The 17,569-nt window shown below is 52.7% G+C and overlaps 3 protein-coding genes and 1 long non-coding RNA gene across 9 annotated transcripts; 1 reads left to right on the plus strand and 3 right to left on the minus strand.

Annotated features, from left to right (window-relative positions):
- Positions 1–57: 57 nt before the first annotated feature.
- Positions 58–5,347, minus strand: nox5 (NADPH oxidase, EF-hand calcium binding domain 5). 3 transcript variants are annotated; one of them, XM_088379749.1, is made up of 18 exons: positions 5,200–5,347; positions 4,858–4,978; positions 4,631–4,792; positions 4,412–4,562; positions 4,120–4,330; positions 3,816–4,053; positions 3,599–3,752; positions 3,366–3,538; positions 3,069–3,251; positions 2,864–2,996; positions 2,637–2,776; positions 2,316–2,525; positions 2,207–2,251; positions 2,022–2,146; positions 1,865–1,949; positions 1,696–1,795; positions 1,467–1,633; positions 58–1,356 (listed from the first exon to the last, which is right to left on the minus strand). In XM_088379749.1, exons 3-18 carry the CDS (start codon positions 4,748–4,750, stop codon positions 1,225–1,227), a joined length of 2,367 nt encoding a protein of 788 aa, XP_088235875.1. In that variant the 5' UTR covers positions 4,751–4,792; positions 4,858–4,978; positions 5,200–5,347; the 3' UTR covers positions 58–1,224. The 3 variants fall into 3 exon arrangements, with proteins under 3 accessions (XP_088235875.1, XP_088235874.1, XP_088235876.1); XM_088379748.1 differs by having other exon boundaries at positions 3,366–3,752; positions 4,120–4,562; XM_088379750.1 differs by lacking the exons at positions 4,858–4,978; positions 5,200–5,347 and having other exon boundaries at positions 2,022–2,251; positions 2,325–2,525; positions 4,631–4,786.
- Positions 229–7,999, plus strand: LOC148396016 (uncharacterized). Of its 2 annotated transcripts, none has more exons than XR_015859220.1 (5): positions 229–456; positions 1,186–1,362; positions 1,626–2,114; positions 2,220–2,447; positions 2,571–7,999. It is a non-coding gene; the product is annotated as an uncharacterized LOC148396016 (long non-coding RNA). The 2 variants fall into 2 exon arrangements; XR_015859219.1 differs by having other exon boundaries at positions 231–456; positions 2,667–7,999.
- On the minus strand, positions 5,020–13,283 carry rpgrip1l (RPGRIP1 like). Its single transcript, XM_088379747.1, is given in 23 exon segments — positions 5,020–5,372; positions 5,446–5,582; positions 5,645–5,729; positions 5,805–6,056; positions 6,059–6,290; positions 6,359–6,654; positions 6,730–7,054; positions 7,118–7,227; positions 9,797–10,216; positions 10,287–10,404; positions 10,474–10,626; positions 10,698–10,748; positions 10,821–10,927; positions 11,045–11,184; positions 11,295–11,368; positions 11,451–11,597; positions 11,690–11,795; positions 11,862–11,954; positions 12,035–12,134; positions 12,213–12,532; positions 12,601–12,736; positions 12,823–12,906; positions 13,119–13,283. Coding segments are annotated over 22 exon segments (3,591 nt in total). The 5' UTR covers positions 12,899–12,906; positions 13,119–13,283; the 3' UTR covers positions 5,020–5,259.
- A 262-nt stretch (positions 13,284–13,545) lies between these two features.
- LOC148396018 (tryptophan 5-hydroxylase 2-like) lies at positions 13,546–17,231 on the minus strand. 3 transcript variants are annotated; one of them, XM_088379404.1, is made up of 13 exons: positions 16,963–17,231; positions 16,510–16,685; positions 15,936–16,082; positions 15,750–15,866; positions 15,453–15,636; positions 15,284–15,384; positions 15,095–15,162; positions 14,826–15,022; positions 14,619–14,754; positions 14,420–14,546; positions 14,259–14,354; positions 14,028–14,161; positions 13,546–13,960 (listed from the first exon to the last, which is right to left on the minus strand). In XM_088379404.1, the coding sequence occupies exons 2-13, from the start codon at positions 16,606–16,608 to the stop codon at positions 13,786–13,788; spliced, it is 1,581 nt and encodes a 526-aa protein (XP_088235530.1). In that variant the 5' UTR covers positions 16,609–16,685; positions 16,963–17,231; the 3' UTR covers positions 13,546–13,785. The 3 variants fall into 3 exon arrangements, with proteins under 3 accessions (XP_088235530.1, XP_088235532.1, XP_088235531.1); XM_088379406.1 differs by lacking the exon at positions 16,963–17,231 and having other exon boundaries at positions 15,936–16,226; positions 16,510–16,659; XM_088379405.1 differs by lacking the exon at positions 16,963–17,231 and having other exon boundaries at positions 15,750–16,226; positions 16,510–16,659.
- Between the last annotated feature and the right edge of the window lie 338 nt (positions 17,232–17,569).

Here is a 17,569-nt window from a genome sequence, read left to right on the forward strand (position 1 = left end):
TCACGCTCTCAAAATTACAAATGTGCGGTTATGTGGGAAAAAAAAAAAAGGCAAAGGTCCACCACGGTCGTCATTTTATTTCTGGAATATCTAAATATTAATGGAATAATCTATTTAGATCAGACCTTGGCAAAATACGGCCCGCGGGCCACATCCGGTCCTTTGTGCGTCCCTGTCCGGCCTGCATGAGGCCAATCGTCAATTATATTTGATTACAACTTAATTAAAAAAAAAAAAATCTGTGTCGTGCGTGCAATACAACTGTTTTGCTTTTATTTTGAAAGGCGTCGCACTTCCGTATAGCGTACGTGTATGTGAGCTGTGCGTGAAGGTGAACAGTGCGAAGTAATGCTGCCCTCGAAATGTGTGCTGACCCTCAGAAAAGAAAAGTTGACAAGGACTGCCGTGTTTTCAACAAGACATGGACTGCCAAGTATTTCTTTACAGAAATGAAAGGTAAAGCCGTGTGCCTGATTTGTGGTACACAGGTCGCTGTGTTTAAAGAATATAATTTGATTCGACCAAGCATGAGAAAAAATACATCTGTCTGATAAACAGCGCGCAACAGAGGCTGATGCATTACTAGCAAAACTGCAAGCCCAACAAGGACTTTTTATCAAACTTCACACCCAGAGATGCAGCGGCTTTGTCATTTGAGGAAAAGTTAAAGAAGTTAAGAATAAATTGTACTGATTAATGATTGTTTTTTTGATTTGACCTATACACCACAATTTCACATAGCTTAATATAAATATAAACAGAATAATTGTATTCTTCTAATTACCAGTACCAGCTATTTAAAATAAATAATTTAGTGCATTTTACAATGGAAGAAAATTGAGCAGGTTTAAGTTATCGTAGGTGTGGCCCTCTGACACAACTCAGGTTTTTCATGTGGCCCCTTGTAAAAATTAATTGCCCCTTCGTTTTGGCTGACCTCACTAATACCACGGATATACAAATAACATCTAAATATATAATACAATAATATAATACTAATCAATATATATTAATATATTCTTAGACAGTGTAGATTTGAACGGATGTGTGTGTGCGTCTGTTAAAAGCAGCTGACGCTGTTGTTGGCAGTCGTCCATTAAGGGGGGTGTAAAAATGCGCGGGGGGGGGGGGGGGGTGCAGTGGTCCTATTCAAGCTTGTGAGACAAAGTTCCATTCCGTTTGCAGAGCAGGACGGCCCGTGCTTGCACCACGTCTTCTCTGACATCAGAAGTGTTCCTTGTAGAAGTGGAAGCCAAAGTGTTCGCACTGAGCTTTGATGACTTTGGCCAACGCTGGAGAACCGCAGTAGAACACGTGAACTTTTCCTTTGTTCTCCTCGGCAATTTTCTGGAACACCTGATTGTGAATGACATTTGGTTATTTATGCTTTTGCTTCTCCTTTTAAATTGCAAAAGTGAGGAGCTTTAGTGAAAGTCGATTTGGAGGAGCTTTTGGGAGGTTCTCACCTTGGCCCATTCGGGTCGCCCGGGCTGCGTTCTCGTCCTCAGGCCCGTGATGGAGTCTCTCTTCTCCTTCTTGGCTAGAAGGTCCAGCGCCATCTGTAGACCAATGGCCTTCATGTCGTTCTTGCACAAGGCTGACGTCATGTACATGTGCATCTCCAGGAAGCGACCTGCCGAAGAAGACGTCATTGAAGTCGCGAGGTCACACCTCAGACACGGCATTGGCGGTCACCTTCGGGCTCCCCATCGGCCTGGTCCATCTCCAGTTTGGTCAGGAGGCTGACGAACCACTCAAAGGACTTCTGGTCACGGTTGATCCAGATGAAGTCAACCTGAGAAATCGGCAAAAACGGAACTTTGCTTCAAGTGCTGTTGACCGTTGTCATTTACCGTGGACTTACTTTGCGAAGCTTCATTTCACTATCCTTAATGTTCTCGCACCACGAGTAGTTGCAGTTGGGACAATTCTGCTTCCTGCGCCGGTACCTGGAAACCCACGAGCGTGTTGGGTCTCGTGAAGGACATGGCAGAAAGGCGCCGGGAGCGAGAGCAAGTCACCTGTACATGATGCTCTGCAGGATGGAGGCGAAAGGCGTGATACCGATGCCCGCCCCGATCAGAACGGCGTGCTCGGACGTAAAGATCTGTCTGGTGGGTGTGCCGTAGGGTCCGTCCACGTAGCACTGTTGGCCGGCGCGAAACAGGTCACATGACTGCCGTGCCAACGCGAGCGGTTTGCTCACCTTGATGTTGCAGAAGCGGTGATTCTCGCCAAACTTGGCAGAAACCTTCAAGCGCACAAAGCGAGCTGCGTCAGTGGGTGTTGCCAGCCCATTGCTCATCAACACTCACTTGATCCACCTCTCTCGGGGGCAGGGCCTCGCCTCTCTCCGCTGGGCCCGGATCGTCCGGAGGGACGGGAAGAGGCAGCGAGATGGCGGCGGCGGCGGGGGAGGCGGCGCCGCTCTGGGAGCCGTTGTGACGGTACATGATCAGCTCCACCGCATTGTCCTCGTTGGACGCCACCGCAGCGTCGGCGTGCGCCAAGCTGAACGACTCCTCCTGCCGATACGTGCGATGATGTCATCAGCTTTTACCTTCTTTCAGACTTCTATGTGTATTTCACAAAGGGACAACATGGCGCCTCTGTGACAGCGCTGAGCCTTTTCCCACCTGAGTCTTCATCATCTGTCTGCTCCGCAGGCTCGCCGCCAGCCTTTTGGGACTCGGTGCCGGAGTCTGCGGCTGGTGGAAATACTCGTACAGACGATTGGTCCACTGGCCCATGGAGCGGATGTGCAGCCACAGACTGTCTGCACACACACGCACACACACGCATGCACACTCAACTTGGCCTCCCTGCCACATGAGTGTGCAAGTAGACAGAAAGGAGGTCACACCAGCTTGCTCCGGAGCGCTGCTGATGGTGAACGGGTGCCACTCGTACTTGGCGATGACCGGAATGTTGATGTACACGTAATCTCCCGGCTTGAATTGGAAGAACTGTGGACGCTTGATGACCAGATGAGTCACCTGCAGAGCCAGAGTCATCAGAGACCTCATGAGGTGAGGTCAGACGGAGGTCACGCAAGGGTCATCCATCACCTTGGACGGCAGCAGGTTGACCTCCACGATGTACAGACCTCCCATACGGGACACGGCGATTCCGATGATCTTCTCCAGCAGGAAGAGCAGACCCGGAACGACAAACCACTTCCAGAAGTTGGCGCAATGGATCATAAGCAGTGACCACACCCACACGTAGGACAAGTGAGACCAGTAGAACACCTGCCACATACCGGACTTTATATATATGGAAGTCATCTTGAATTTTGGTTCCTTTCCAATGGTGGCAAGGGTGCGCTCTCTACTGACCGAGTAATGCTATTGCGGTGTGCTTACTTCAAAATGTCCACTGCGTCGAACGAAGGTGCTAGAGCAGAGCCCCATGAGGCAGATGACCACCTGAAGGACCACGCCCGTCACAGAGGCTGTGCCCTTCACCCAGCCGATGCCGGGCCGCGTGGTCAGCAGGTACTCCCACACGCTGAAGCCACTATGCTGGGAGAGCTGAGCTAAAAGACACACAGGTGGCGTCCGACCGCTTGGAGGTTGAGTATTGGCGAGCGCCTTACCAAAGTTGAAGATGTGGGCGGTGGTGTGCACGAGCGTGTATCCGACAATGGCGTAACCCACAATCTGATGCAAGAGAATGTTCTGGTCCAACGGCAGAACCCGGACCACCCAGGTGGCCCGCAACCACGTGAGACAGCGGCGCAGCATCAAGACCTTGAAGAACACGCACGCAGATGAGGCGCATCCGACTTCCCGGCCATCTGTACTTGGCATTACCATGACAAAGGTGCAGTTGAAGTTGAGGCACTGTCCGCATCCTTTGGCAAGCATGTAGCAGGCGCTCCCGTGGCGATGCTGCAGGACGGCGCCGACAAAGAGCGCTAGGCTGAGGCAAGCGTAGCCGCACAGGAACAGGAGCTTGCGACTGTTGTTTTGCCAGTACGCCCGTGTCAGGTAGCGAGGGGTCTGACGCTTCTTCTGCTCCACTTCCGGAGGTTTGAGCCAGTTTGCCGCGCTTCCGCAAAAAAGATTCTTCAGTGAGTCCGGGCGGGCCGGGAGCGGGACGCCGGGCCGCACCCACCTGATGGTCAGGTTCTCCATCACCTCTGGGAAGTCTTCCAGTTCTGCTTTGAGCTCCTCAAAGGTGATGGCGCCGCTGCGGTCTTTGTCGGCCGACTCGAACAGCGCCAGCGTCAGGTCATCCAGTTTCTCCTCCGGCAGAGAGATGGCACTCTCGCGCAGGCACGACTTCAGAACCGTGCGCAGCTCGTCCGGATCGATAGAACCGCTCCCTGTGCGGAAGGTCGCAGATGACGTAACAACGGCTTCACGTCGTTCTCGCTGGCCCATTTGGTTTCGGTGGTGCCACTCACCATCCACATCGTAGACCTGGAAGAGGAACCTGAGCTTGTCCGTCTCACTACCATGGATGAGAAGGTCCAGTGCCTCCAGAAGCTCATCCAAGCTGATGGAACTGCTCCCGTCCGAGTCGAAGAGCGCAAAGAAGCGCTCGGCGAAGAAAGACTGTGGCGGAGGCGGGCAGAGGGGGGCTGTCACGTGACGCAGAGAGGGTCGAATGACGCCAGACCAACCTCTTTGACTTTGAGAGCTGTCTTGAACTCGTCCAGGTCGATCTCCTTGTCGTCCCCGGCGATACTCTCAAACTGCTTGGTCACCCACTCCAGCCAACGTGCATCCTCGTCCGCGCTCATTGCCGACACCTGCCGCGTCCGTTCTGGACTGCAATGCTACTTCTGCCCGACGCCAGCCAAAGTCACGTCAAGATGTTCGGTCATGTTTCTGCAAAAATAATTTTTACCTGCTGTTGCGAGTCTTCCTTAGCTGCCACTGAATCTTAGTCATCTTCATCGTCAGCTGGCGGTGACAGCCTCCCCTCCGCCACACGGGCTCATCCAATAAGATGGACGTGGAGGCGGGCTCTTACGTGCGAATGTGTGTGCAAAAACAAAAGGTTGCTGAGTAGAAACGAGAATACTAAAATGTGTTTATTTTGGATAAAAACAGGACAGAAGTAAAAAGAGCAAACGACACGACATTTTTTCAGCAGCTCACATCAGCTTGGGACTCCCAAGAACCGGCGGACCGGGAGCACATGAGACCAAGACCAGTTGGTAAAATGGGGCTCCTTCTTCACACTTACTGCCTACTCAGTCGCTAACACGTTAGCCTGTCACATGACTGCCGTCAGGAGCCTCAGACGTCATGGTGACGGGGCGATGTGCGGCTCGTCCAAGATGGCGCGCAGCGTGTGCACTCCCTCGAACGAAACCCGCAGACTCCCCAGCCGGGACACGCCGTCCTGCGCGTCCAAAACTGCAACGCACACATGCGCAGATTCGGGTTCACGGAGCGTTTCCACCAGATGATAGCGATGAGGTGCTCAGACCTCGGAGGTCGAGGTGGACGACGTCGTCGGGTTGGTTCAGCAGGTCGGGAATTTTCAAGAAGGCCACGCCCACATCCTCACACTCGCGCTCTTGCTCCTCCTCCTCTGGCGGCTCGCTCACCACGGTGAAACGAATTCTGCCAGGCGACGACAAGCGGTCGGCGAGTGTCGCATGGATGAAGCTCTGAGTGGGCCTCACCTCTCCATGTTGGCGTTTTGTCCTCGCAGGACGTCCTTGAGGAGTTTGCGTCTCGAAGCTTCGCCGGCCGCGCCCACGCCGATGACTGCCGACCGATCCGGACTTGATTAGAAAGTTGAATAGAGCGCACATACGTACGTGTCGCACTGGCGCTACGCACCTTTGCTGAAGTTGAAGCTGATGCTCTTCCCCGGAGGAGGTTTGGGCAGGGACACGGGCGTTTCCTCGGTGGGCATGTCGAGGAAGGAGAACTCCACAAAGAGTCGCACCACGTTGATGTCTCGACACAAGCGTGACTCCACCTCCAGGCTGAGACGCGTGACCTCCACCCGCACTCTCTGCAAGTCCTGAACACAGGCCTGTGACTCTTGCGACTCTTTCTCAGAAAGAGACCGTCCATCTCGTCGAGGTGAAGGCTGACCTGAGTGACCTGGTGAAGAACGATGCCGTCGTCGTCATCGCTGTCGTATGGAGCGCATGTAGTGGCGTTGTGTTCGCACGCCGACTTAGATGGAAACAGGTGTTGCGTGTCACCGAGGTCAGAGGTGAAAGTCCGGTGCGGTAGGAAAACTTGACCTTCAGAGATCAAAGACTCTTCGTCATCCTCGTCTTCCTCGGCTGGGCGGAACGGCCCGCCGGGCAGCACCTGCAAAGAGTTAGTCGACGGATGAGGCCCCGCCCACTCAACCACCTCTCTGGTGTCTTTGAGCTCACCCGCAGGTCAGGGGGCGGCGCTTCTCGGAAAGTGACTTTCTTGGTCACCTGCTCTTCTTTGCCGGGAAGCTTCTTGGCGGTCGGCGGGGGCGTCGCCGCTTTCGGATCAAAGACGTGGCCGCTGCTGTCGCCGCCGAGCTTTGAGGGCTCTGTGTGGCTTTCGGACAACGCGTGGCCTCCACCGACCTCCGCCAGCAGGAGAACATTGTTGCTTTGGACAGAGGGCATCTTCCACTTGACGGCGAGGTCAATATGGCCGACGTGGTGCCCGGAGGTGTCGTGGAGGTCAAAGGTGCCTTAGACAGGTGGAAAAGGTTCTCACGCTACATTTCATGAGGTGGAGGTGTTTGTGACTCAGGTCAAAAGTGTACCTGTGATCTCCTGATCCCGAAACAGCGGCGCCAGAGGAACACTGGCTTTGCCCAAATACTCGTCCATCTGCGGCTCCTTGTCGTCGAACACGTAGAAGCTGAGCGCCTGGGAGGCCAGGTAGCATTCCAGAGCGCCGTCGGCAACCACCCGGAAGGACTTGACGTCGGCGAAGCGAGGCTGCCGGCAGTTGTGCGCCGTGGAGGTGGGGTAGTCGGGGAAGTGGAAAAACTTGTAGACCACGTAAGGGCTGGGCAGCGACGAGCATCGGGAGCGCAGACCGCTGCAGCCGCGCACTTCCACCTGTAGCTCCTTCTCCGCAGCCATCTAGGGCAGATGCAACAGCTAAGGCGTGCTAGCTCACACGAGGAAGCGATGAATCGCACATACGTGTCGGTCACGGTCGCCGACCACAGCCAGCCTTTCGGACTCAGCGATGGGATTGCGCAGCTTGATCCAATACTCCAACGATCCGAAGCAGGTGTCGGCACCACTATTTCCTGAAAGTGACAGCAGGACATGACAACTACCGTAATTTATGGACTATAAGTCGCAGGTTTTTTCATAGTTTGGGTGGGGGGGCGACTTATACTGAGGAGCGACTTATATGTGAATTTTTTCAAAAATTTTCAAAATTAAAAAAAAAACAAAAAACGTTAAACTGCTATAAACGAACCACGATGTAGCAAGGGATTACTGTAATTTGAATTTCAAGTGACGTTAGTGGCGCGGCGCAGCGATTGTTTTACATAAAGGACAAAGATTCGATCACGGGATGATGAAGGGCCCCAGGTACTACCGGCATCATTAGCGGCTTTGTTTGTAAGTGACTGGAGGACGAACAGTTTGAAGGATTTAATAATTTGGAGTGACACAGAAGGTTTGAAAAACTATTATGGCTTTTATGCACGCCCGGTCCTACTCTACGGAGCTTTCTTTCACCTCCGTGGATTGAAGTCGGGGGCCGGCGCTCGGCCGGTTGGCTGTCCAGGGACGGTGGATGGGGCTCGGACATGGCTTTTACGCACGCCCGGTCCTACTCTACGGAGCTCTCTTTCACCTCTGTGGATGGAAGTCGTGGGCCGGCGCTCGGCCGGGTGGCTGTCCGGGGACGGTGGATGGGGCTCGGACATGGCTTTTACGCACGCCCGGTCATACTTTACGGAGCTCTCTTTCACCTCCGTGGATGGAAGTCGTGGGCCGGTGCTCGGGCGGGTTTTATTTTATTTCGTATCGGAACTTGTATATGTTTTTATCGTTACAGTTCAGTACTTGTTGGCTTGTTGAACTCTTGTTTTGTTAAATAAAGAGACGTTTACCAAACCCACATCTTTCCTTGTACCGTAATTTTCGGACTAAAAGTCGCTCCGGAATATAGGTCGCATTAGCCATGAAATGCACAATAACGTGAAAAAAAAAACATATATAAGTCGCTCCGGAGTATAAGTCGCATTTTGGGGGGAAATTTATTAGACAAAACCCAACACCAAGAGCAGACATGAATGAGCAACAACAGGCTAAACGATAGGTATGCTAACGAAGAGCTGAGAACGGGCCTGATGTAACATTTAGAGTTATTAAAAAAAACTATTACATAAATAACACGTTTATAAAACCATATGTGTCACTCCAATTCATTAAATCCATCGATCGTCCTTTGTCAAAAATGGGTGCGCGCCGCTGACGGCGCCTGCACTTCAAAATATTCCACAGGCCCATATAACGATATATAAATTAGAGGTCAAATAACTATTATTTAAGCAATAATATTATCAAACCATCTGTGCAATCTAAATCATTAAATCCATCGATCAAATTCCTCGTCCTTTGTCAACAACGCCGCGCGTGCGCCCTGACATCAGCCTCGTCGTTATTCCACAGATCGAGTATAAAACTATATTGTAGCGTTAAAGTACAAAGAAAGACGTGGGTTTGGTAAACGGCTCTTTATTTAACAAAACAAACTTCCAGGCGTGTGGCGGCGTGGACTTCCAGCCACGGAGGTGGAAGAGAGATCCATATAATAGGACCGGGCGTGCCTAAAAGCCACGACTTCCATCCACGGAGGTGAAAGAGAGCTCCGTAGAGTAGGACCGGGCGTGCGTAAAAGCCATAATAGTTTTTCAAACTCTCTGTGTCACTCCAAATCCTTAAATCCTTCAAACTCTTCGTCCTCCATGACACTTAGAAACAAAGCTGCTAATGATGCTGGTAGTACGTGGGGCCCTTCGTCATCTTTGTTATCCCGTGATCAATCTTTGTCCTTTTTGTAAACAAACGCCGCACCGCGCCACGCTGCGTCGCGCTGCTAACGTCACTTGAAATTCATCCCTTGCAACATCGCAGTTCGTTTAACGCGGTTTCACTTTTTTTTTTTTTTTTTTTGGGAAAAAAAAAACAAGTCGCTCCTTATAAAAAAAACGCGACTTATAGTCTGAAAGTTACGGTACTTTGTTAACGCTATAATAAAGTTATATTCTAGATCTGTGGAATAACGACGAGGCTGACGTCAGGGTGCACGCGGGGCGTTGTTGACAAAGGACGAGGAATTTGATCGATGGATTTAATGATGTGGAGTGACACAGATGGTTTCATAATATTGTTGTTTATATGATAGTTATTTGATATATACTTTATATATCGTTATATGGGTCTGTGGAATATTCAGACGTCAGCGGCGCGGCGCATACGCGGCATCGTTTCCATAAAGGACGATTGAAGGATTTAATGAATTGGAGTGACACAGATGGTTTTATAAACGTGTTATTTATGTAATAGTTATTTGAATAACTCTGAATGTTACGTCAGGCCTGTTCTCAGCTCTTCGTTTGTGTTTATGTCACGTTAGCATACCTATCGTTTAGCCTGTTGTTGCTCGTTAATGTCTGTTCTTGGTGTTGGATTTTGTCGAATACATTTCCCCCAAAATGCGACTTGTACTCCGGAGCGACTTATATATGTTTTTTTTCACGTTATTGTGCATTTTATGGCTAATGCGACCTATATTCCGGAGCGACTTTTAGTCCGAAAATTACGGTACTCTTGCGCACCGGTGCGGGAAGTACTCACCAACCAGCGGCAGCGTCCCGGCCGCCGCCCCATCCCGAAGGAGGCGGTGCAGATCCAGAGCGGCGCTAGCCACCGTCTTCCAGCGCAGCCCCAGCGCCTGATGCATCTCCACGCACAGCCGGCGCCGGCCCACGTAGTCCAGAAAATCCTGGTCCACGCTCACCACGTACTGCGACGTGAAGCCGTAGCGCGGTGTCGGGCCCGCGGCCACCGGGGTGGCGTGCAGGTCAAAGAGGTAGAAGGCGTACGTACAGAAGGTGGACGGCGCCAGGTCGCCCAGAGCCTCCAGGGCGGCCTCGGACAGGGCGGCGCCCACGATCTGAACTTCCACGAGGTTCTCTCCATGTTCCAGCGATGGACTCAGATCCTGGTCTGAGGGGTCCACGGTCTTGGCGCCGTAGGCCGCGCCACGCAACTGAGCTGAGGAGCGGCCGCAGGAGCTTGAGCGCCCGACGGAAAGGCGGCGCGTCGTGAGAAGGAAAGCCGCTACCTTCCAGTTTGTGCAACTTGGCATCCTTGGCGGCCAACATCTGTGTCTGATGTTCCAACTGCTGCGCGTGCAACCTTTTGTCAGACTCCATTTTCTTCTGGACCCGGTCTAGCTCCATCTGCAAACACATCACACCATTAGCATTAGCATGCCAGCTAGCCAGTCTGATTTGAGGAACCGCCGGTACCTTCAGGTCACCGCTGATCCGACTCTCCACGGCCAGGAGCTGCCTGACCTTCTCCAGTTCTTGGATGGTCTCCGCGTGAGCATGTTCGTTCGGGCCGCAATCTTGGCCATCCTGCAGGAAGCTCAACTCTCCACAGTGCTGTGATTTACGCGCCTGTAGGAGGAGAAACTGAGAAGGAGGTCCGAGCAAGAGCTGAGCCTGTGTGTTTCTCCAGCCGCCATCACCTTGATGAGCAGCAGCGCCTCTGTGAGTTTCTCGCCATCCGGGTCGTCTGCCTGTGAACGACACAGACAAGCGTCAGGGGCCAAAGTCAAAATGGAGGTGGCATCTGCGGAATGTGGGCTCACCCCGCAGAAGATGTCCAGGCGGCGTCTGAGGTCCTCCATCTCCTGCTTCTCAAGGGCCAGCTGGGCCTCAACCTTGCGCTTTTCTTCTCTCAGGTTCTGGCAGGCATCTGAACAAATAGGACATAATAGCTTCAACCACGCTACGGCGCTCCATTCAACATATCACCAAGAGCACGGCAGGAAAAAAAGGGGGCGGGGCATGAGGAGATTGAAGTGGGGCTCACCTCTTTCAGCTTTGACCTGCTCCAGGATCTCCTTCTTGTCCAGCAAATCGGCCTGCAGCGCCTCCTCCAGCTGAGCCACGTGCTGCTGAAGCTGGCGCTCCTGAGTGCTACAGCGTTGCTGCTGGGAGCCATCCAAAACGCTGCACGCGCGCGCGCACACACACACACACACACACACACACACACACACACACACACACACACACACAATTCTTGGTGACCTTGAGGTGTGTACACACATCCGCCTCACCTGTTGAGCAGTTTCTCGTTGTGCTCCTTGAGAAGTGCTTTCTCCTGCTCCACCTCGTCCACACGGTCCTGCAACTGGTGGCCAGAAGAGACGGGATGGGATGGGACGTGAGTGACGGCAGCAACGACGGCGAAGGCAATGGCGGCGGGTCGGCACCTGCTGCATCTTGGCGTGCGACAGCTGCTCCGTCTGCAGCTGTGTCCTGAGCTCCACGTTCTTGGCGCGCTCGTCCCTCAGCTGCGACGTCAGCTCGGCCATCTTGGCCGTGGCGGCCTCGTAGCATGCTTTCTGCGTCTGCTGACTCTGCAAAACACAGCCGTTTTGCTTCAGTATTGGAGAAGAAAGCATCTCTGCTTTGAAAACATTTTGATTGACAGCAAGACGGAATATCGCACCTCCTTTAGTTGCAGGAAGCGCTCCTCCAGCTCCACCACGGCGCCGCATCGTTCGGCCAGCTGCTTCTGCAGTTTGATCATGGTCACGTTGTTGTTGATCTGCGACCTGCCACGCCCCCACCTCGTCATCATCAGCACCGCCAACGCCATCCTCATCGTCCAAATCTTCTACCTGAGTTCAGACTTGTTCTGCTGCTGAAGCGTCACGTGTTTCTCTTCCTCCAGTTGAGCGATGCGACGCTGCTGCGACTCGATCACGTTCTCTCTGCCGCACAAAACATCGACACGCCGCCGTGACATGGTCGACATATCGTTGCACCGGCAGCGAGGGCGTGTGGCTCTCACAGGTTGCGGCTCTTTTCTCGCGCTTCCTCCAGCATAGCGTGCACGTATGCCGTCGGCAGGCCGCTCGGCGGCAGCTCGTCTCCCGCCGCGCTCCTGGCGCCTGAGTGCGGGGAAGCGACACACCCGAGTCAGCCGACGTCTGACCGCTACGACGGCGCGGCATTTAGGCACCACTCACGTCTGGGCGGCGTGGGCGAAGGAGATGAGGCATCGTCGCGCTTCCTGGGGGCGGAGGGGGCGCGTGTTTGGACGCGCAGGTGAGCCGCGCGCGCCGAGGACGACGAGGCCGCTAGCTTCTGCTGGCGCTGGGCCACAAATAACCGCTGCTTCAGCTTCTCATTGTCCGCCTCCAGCGCTCGCACCTTCTCCTGGAACTCGTCCATCAAGTCCTCCTGCTCCGGGTCCCGCCGCCCGGGCCCCGTCGGAGCGCCGACCCCCCGGGCCAACTGCTCCATGCGACGGCGGTCTTTGACCAGCCTCAGCAACTTGGTGCCCAGCCTGTGAGGTGCCACAAACACGGCGTGTCGGGGAGAAGACAAGAAAAGCGGGGAAAGGCGCCTTCTCACTTTCTGATCTTGTCCTCTTGTTGGTGGATGTGCTGCTTGAGAAGCAGCGAGTCGTCGTACAGCTGCAGGAAGTTGTCCTCCAGCTCCTTTCTGGACACCCGCGACACGTCCACACGCAGCCGGACATCGTGAGCGTCTTATGAGAAAGGAGGAGGAAGAAGAAAAGACTTCCGTGTTTGTTCCTCGCTGTCTTCTCCCACAACCAAAACGAAATCTCCACACCTGGTGTTGCCCTGAGAGGGTGGCCGATGTCTTTGACAGGTTCATATACTGCCTTGTCATCGAGTAGAAAAGACATATTTCACGCTGAAAGAAAAAAAACAAAAGTCAGACGAACATGAAATACATACACAGGCTAGTAAGTGTTAAATTGATGGGTGTCAAATCCAGACGTGGTGAAAAGAAGTGACGACAAATCTCCAAGCAATGTTAGCATTCGGCAATAGCAGCGCCCGCCCACTTCGATGAGCGCACTATCATCCATGTTAGAAAGACATTATTAAAAGAATCTACGTTACGTGTTTGAGAACTTTCTGCGTCCGCGCGAATTTCTCATTGAAGAGCGTTGCCAGTGTCAACAATCCGCATTTTTTAGCATCTTTTCTTCTTCGTTGCCATCTTCTTCGTCGGTTTTCACCAAAGACACCTGGGAGCGATGTCTAGGCGTGCTGCTGCTTACTGGTCATTGCCTTCATTACACCCCATCGTGCTTGTAAACGGAAGTGTCAGTTCGCTTAGTGTCAGTTTTATCAGTTCGTCTGTTTGTTTTTGGATACATTCAACTGTCTATTTTGTCGATGTTTACATCAAATCAAACAAATTATTGGTTGAGAAATTTTATAGGACTTAAATGTCCAATGGGCCAGATTGGAGACAAGAGTGGGCCCCCCCACCTCATGCCTACCCACTTTTGCTTTGTTACCAAGACACTGATGCACAAAAAAATTGTTTTTAGTCACAATGACAGATTTATTTCACACCATACTTACACATGTTAGTCGTAGCATATACAGTATGAAATGCAATGCAGCTGTGTTGTTTACACTTGACTCGCCCCCGTCTAAATATATACTGAAAACTTTTTACGTCATGCAGCATACAAGATCATTTTGTCTTCTGAAATTACTGCTAAGAAAGCTGGTCGGATTGAACTGGATGGCGGCGAAGGGCTCTGGAGGTGCACGGTCAGATGCCCATGTAGGTGTTCATCTTGCCGAGAGCGTCGCACACGGTGGTCAGGTCGCTGCGGAGGTCCTGCACCACATTCTCGATGCTGCGCGTGTCTTTCAGGAGGTCCACGCTCTGCGTGTATGGGTTGTAGTAAACCGAGAACGGCCGCTTGATGGTCTTGGCAAACTCTCTGAAAAACAAAGGACGCTGAGTCGGAAGCCACGGTGGCCTACAGGCTCCACCATACAAGATGTTACCGCATCTTTTGCTTGGCCTCGTCAAAGCTGTCAGAAACAAAGTAAACGTCCTGGAATGTGGTGATGAGACATTCTTGCTTGCAGGTGGTCTTGGGGTCAAAGGGCCGCACGGAGGCCTGATCGGACAAGGCGTGCTGCAGGGAAGATGGAGAATTAAAAGTTTGCTTCTCTTTTCAGGAAAAGTCAAAGGTCATAGGGCGTTGTGAGTCAGCTGATCATTTTGGATGTTACCCTGAGTTCTCCGATGGAAGACAGCAAGCCGGCACCGTAGGCTCTCAGCTGGCCTTCTTGCTTGCAGAGGCCAAACTCGATAGTGAAGAAGTAACACTGCCCAGCACGGGTCATCGTAAAGGCAAAAGAAAAGACAGACGGACGGCGCCAACGGCACTCACCGTGGCCAGTTTCTGCACGTCGTCATCTGAAGCTCCCAAAGACGCCAGACCGATCTCCTGAGAAAACTGAGCAAACTTTGGATCGGCCAGCAGAGGGACGTGACCCAGGAGCTCGTGACACGTGTCCCTGAAAGGCAACAGAAGGACATTCGCTGAGGAACATCCCCGAAAGGGCATGGCGGGGAGCGGGCCGGCTCACGGTTCAGGTGTGTAGAGCGGGTCGGTGCTGTGGCGGACATATTGCGTGCAGTTGAAGACTCGGTAGGCCAAACCCGCCAGGAAGTCCCGGGGCGACAAGTAGCCTGCGACCGGCCGGACGGTGAAACCGGACCTCTCTGGAACACAGCAAAGGCGGCTTACGAGGAGTGGGGGCGGGGCTGGGGCAGGGCCAGGAGGAGCGTGCCACCTCTGAGAAAGTGCGAGACGTCCTCCAGCTGGGGGATGTTGTCGTGTCGGTAGCCGCACTGCTGGCTGAGCAGGGGCAGGTTCTTCAGGTACTCCTTGCAAGCGTGAGTGGGGTACAGCTTGTTGAGCTCCTTGAAGACCACCCCCCACGTGCGCACCTCCTCCGGGGTGTACTCGATGCGGGGGATGGGTTGACCGCTGCAAAGCGACCGACAAGGAGCTTGACGTGAGCGAGACGCTTTTTGGCCGATGATCCCGACGAGTGCTTACAACTTGTACTTCATGGCCACCTCCACAAAATACTTGCGCCGCTGGCGGTAAACTTCATCTTTGAAGCCCTGAAGAGCGAAAATAAATAAATAAATAAATAAATAAATAAATAAATAAATAAATAAATAAATAAATAAATGGGCCGGCGCTTGATAAGCCACTGCACACGCACGGACACACAGAATGTACCGGGTGGTCAGCGTCCAGCTCGGATCCGTACATCAGCACTCTATGGGAGCACTGATCCAGTTCGGAGATCTTCATGGGAAACCACGGAACGTCTTCTTCATCTGCAGAAGACAAAGACAACTTTGTGCAGGTCAGCAACGCGTGGCTGCTCTCCGACGGGTGCACAGACCGGCCTGCGCGGCCCAAATGTGGGCCGGCATGTTGAAGCTCAGGATGTTGACGTGATCTTTCAGGAGCTCCAAGAGCTCATTGAAATCCTTCTTGCTGCAGCTGCAGTCGGCAAAGATCTCCACCTGGTCGGCGACGCGCTTGGATGGGCGCGACTCTATATGGTTCAGGTTGACCCGCTTCTCCTGTGGAAGGCAACTCTCAGGGACACGGGTCAACAAGTCCCAGAAGCTCAACTGGACCCCAGTCGAGCTCTCGGGCCTCACAACTTACTAAAAGGTCTGCCAGAGCGACTCACCTGGAAGAGTCGCAGCGCTCGGACCAGACAGCCCACCTCGTTCTTCAACGAGAAGACCACGGCCTGACTCGCTCCACTGGCAGTCTCGCTGATGGGACTGAAGGACGGGCGACGTGACTGAACACACAAAAACATCAGCATGACCAAATACGAGATGTTTTGACACCAAAGACCACGGGCGGTCACCATCTGGCCGCCGGTGTGGCGTAGCGGCGGGCGCCCGTCCAACATGGCCGAGTCGAAGGAGAGACCGCGGCGGCTCCAGTACTTGCTGGAGAACATCATCATGGCGGGCTGCATGCCGGGCGTAGGTGGCGCCTCCTGTTGGTCGTCCTTCATGACGTGAGAGGACGCCATGGGGAACCAGTGAGTGTACGAGTACCACGAGCGCTCCAGTCTGCACGCTCGCAAGTGCGCCGATCCGCAACCACCACGTGCCCGCCACCGCCGTGTTTAAATAGAGAAGGGTGGGAGGGGCTGAGGGAGGAAGGGGGCGGAGTTTGAGACAGTCACGCTGTGCAATTACCATTAGCGATTACGGCACAGTCTACTTATGATGTCACTAGCATCATTTTATGTTATCATGCAATTACGTACTGTTACTTAGATCTTCTACAACAATGTAGACTTGATGATTATGACGTTTGTCCATCGGGGGATGCTGCATTTTGTCATCCATCTTTAAACATGCTGTGTGTGTGTTTTGTGTGTGGCAACAAAAAGCCCGGCCAGTACGTCAGCTGATAACAGCAACAAGCACCTGCGCCAATTTCCTGTCAGTCAGGAAATGAAAGCGGCGCCTCTCAGATGTGCCCCCGCTCTCCGCCTTATGAGCTGATGCGCCGATAGCGGCCGGCATTCAACTTCTCCTATCCGACAGCCAGTGGTGACCATCAAGAATCTATCCGGCCTGCTTTACCAAAGTCTGGTTTGAAGCTGAGAAAAAAAAATGGGGAGAAAAAGATTCAATGCACTTGATGGCCAAGGGGAGGACTTGGGCCTCACCATTTGACTCTAGTCTGACTCTATGAATGTTTGGCGCTTCTCATCTCGTCATCAAAACACAATTCAAAAATCAGAACATCATGTTGGATTGAAACACACTGGCAGTTTACTGGTGGGCCCAAAGGGGACAAATCTCAAGTTGAAAGACGCAATGTCAAACTACAATGAGAAGGCTCATTGTAACTTGCTCATTTTAAGAACTACTAACCCTTTCAACCTTTCGTTGTTTTGTGGAGCAGTTAGCTTCGCGCATCTCGAGTTGTCGTGCATCGTCCTTCCTGAGGCGATGTGCCGCTACTTCCGGAGGCTGCTTGTTTCTGAAGGCTGACTGACTCTCTGCGTCACGTGGTCTACCAATTTCGTTTTGTTGGGAAAGTCAAGAACCAAATCATATTTGATGCTGAATAAAGTTAACAATCTATCGAGTCTTCCGTGCGCCATTTAGCCACCGGAGTGGCGTCGCGTACGTCACACTAATTAGACAAATTTGATTGGACGGTTTGGTTTCAAAGGGAAATGTGCTTTCGGGAGTTTGCAAACATATTTTTTAAGGTTGTGTTAAACTTATAATCATATTAATATCTAGTATTGGAGTGCTCGTGTGGATTGGTGGGGGCCGAAGAATGTGCAGGCAAACTGCATGAACTTGTTTTCTTCGAAGTGTTGTGGAATAGGCCCGGATAGGGAGTACCGGAGGAGACCACCTCAAGGTCGGTGAGGAACGAGAACAACAGCACGTCTATGAGACCAGGCTTCGAGGGGAAAACCCAACCGCCTGACCTCAGCGACACCTGGACGGGGAGGAGATGGCCATC

The sequence above is a fragment of the Syngnathus floridae genome, chromosome 6 (genome assembly GCF_059516105.1).
Source record: "Syngnathus floridae isolate MCC-2025c chromosome 6, RoL_Sflo_1.0, whole genome shotgun sequence".
NCBI lineage: Eukaryota > Metazoa > Chordata > Actinopteri > Syngnathiformes > Syngnathidae > Syngnathus > Syngnathus floridae.

Bases quoted from the DNA above. Each gene is read 5' to 3' on its own strand.
- nox5 (XM_088379748.1), bottom strand. From the start codon at position 4,750: ATGAGCGCGGACGAGGATGCACGTTGGCTGGAGTGGGTGACCAAGCAG. The intron at 4,563-4,630 runs GTTGGTCTGGCG...CCTCCGCCACAG, and splicing joins CAGCTCTCAAAGTCAAAGAG to TCTTTCTTCGCCGAGCGCTT. The intron at 3,753-3,815 runs GTAATGCCAAGT...GTGTTCTTCAAG, and splicing joins TCAACTGCACCTTTGTCATG to GTCTTGATGCTGCGCCGCTG.
- LOC148396018 (XM_088379404.1), bottom strand. From the start codon at position 16,608: ATGCCGGCCGCTATCGGCGCATCAGCTCATAAGGCGGAGAGCGGGGGC. The intron at 14,547-14,618 runs GTGAGCCGGCCC...GTTGCCTTTCAG, and splicing joins CCGCTCTACACACCTGAACC to GGACACGTGTCACGAGCTCC. The intron at 14,355-14,419 runs GTGAGTGCCGTT...CGTGCTGGGCAG, and splicing joins ACGTGCAGAAACTGGCCACG to TGTTACTTCTTCACTATCGA.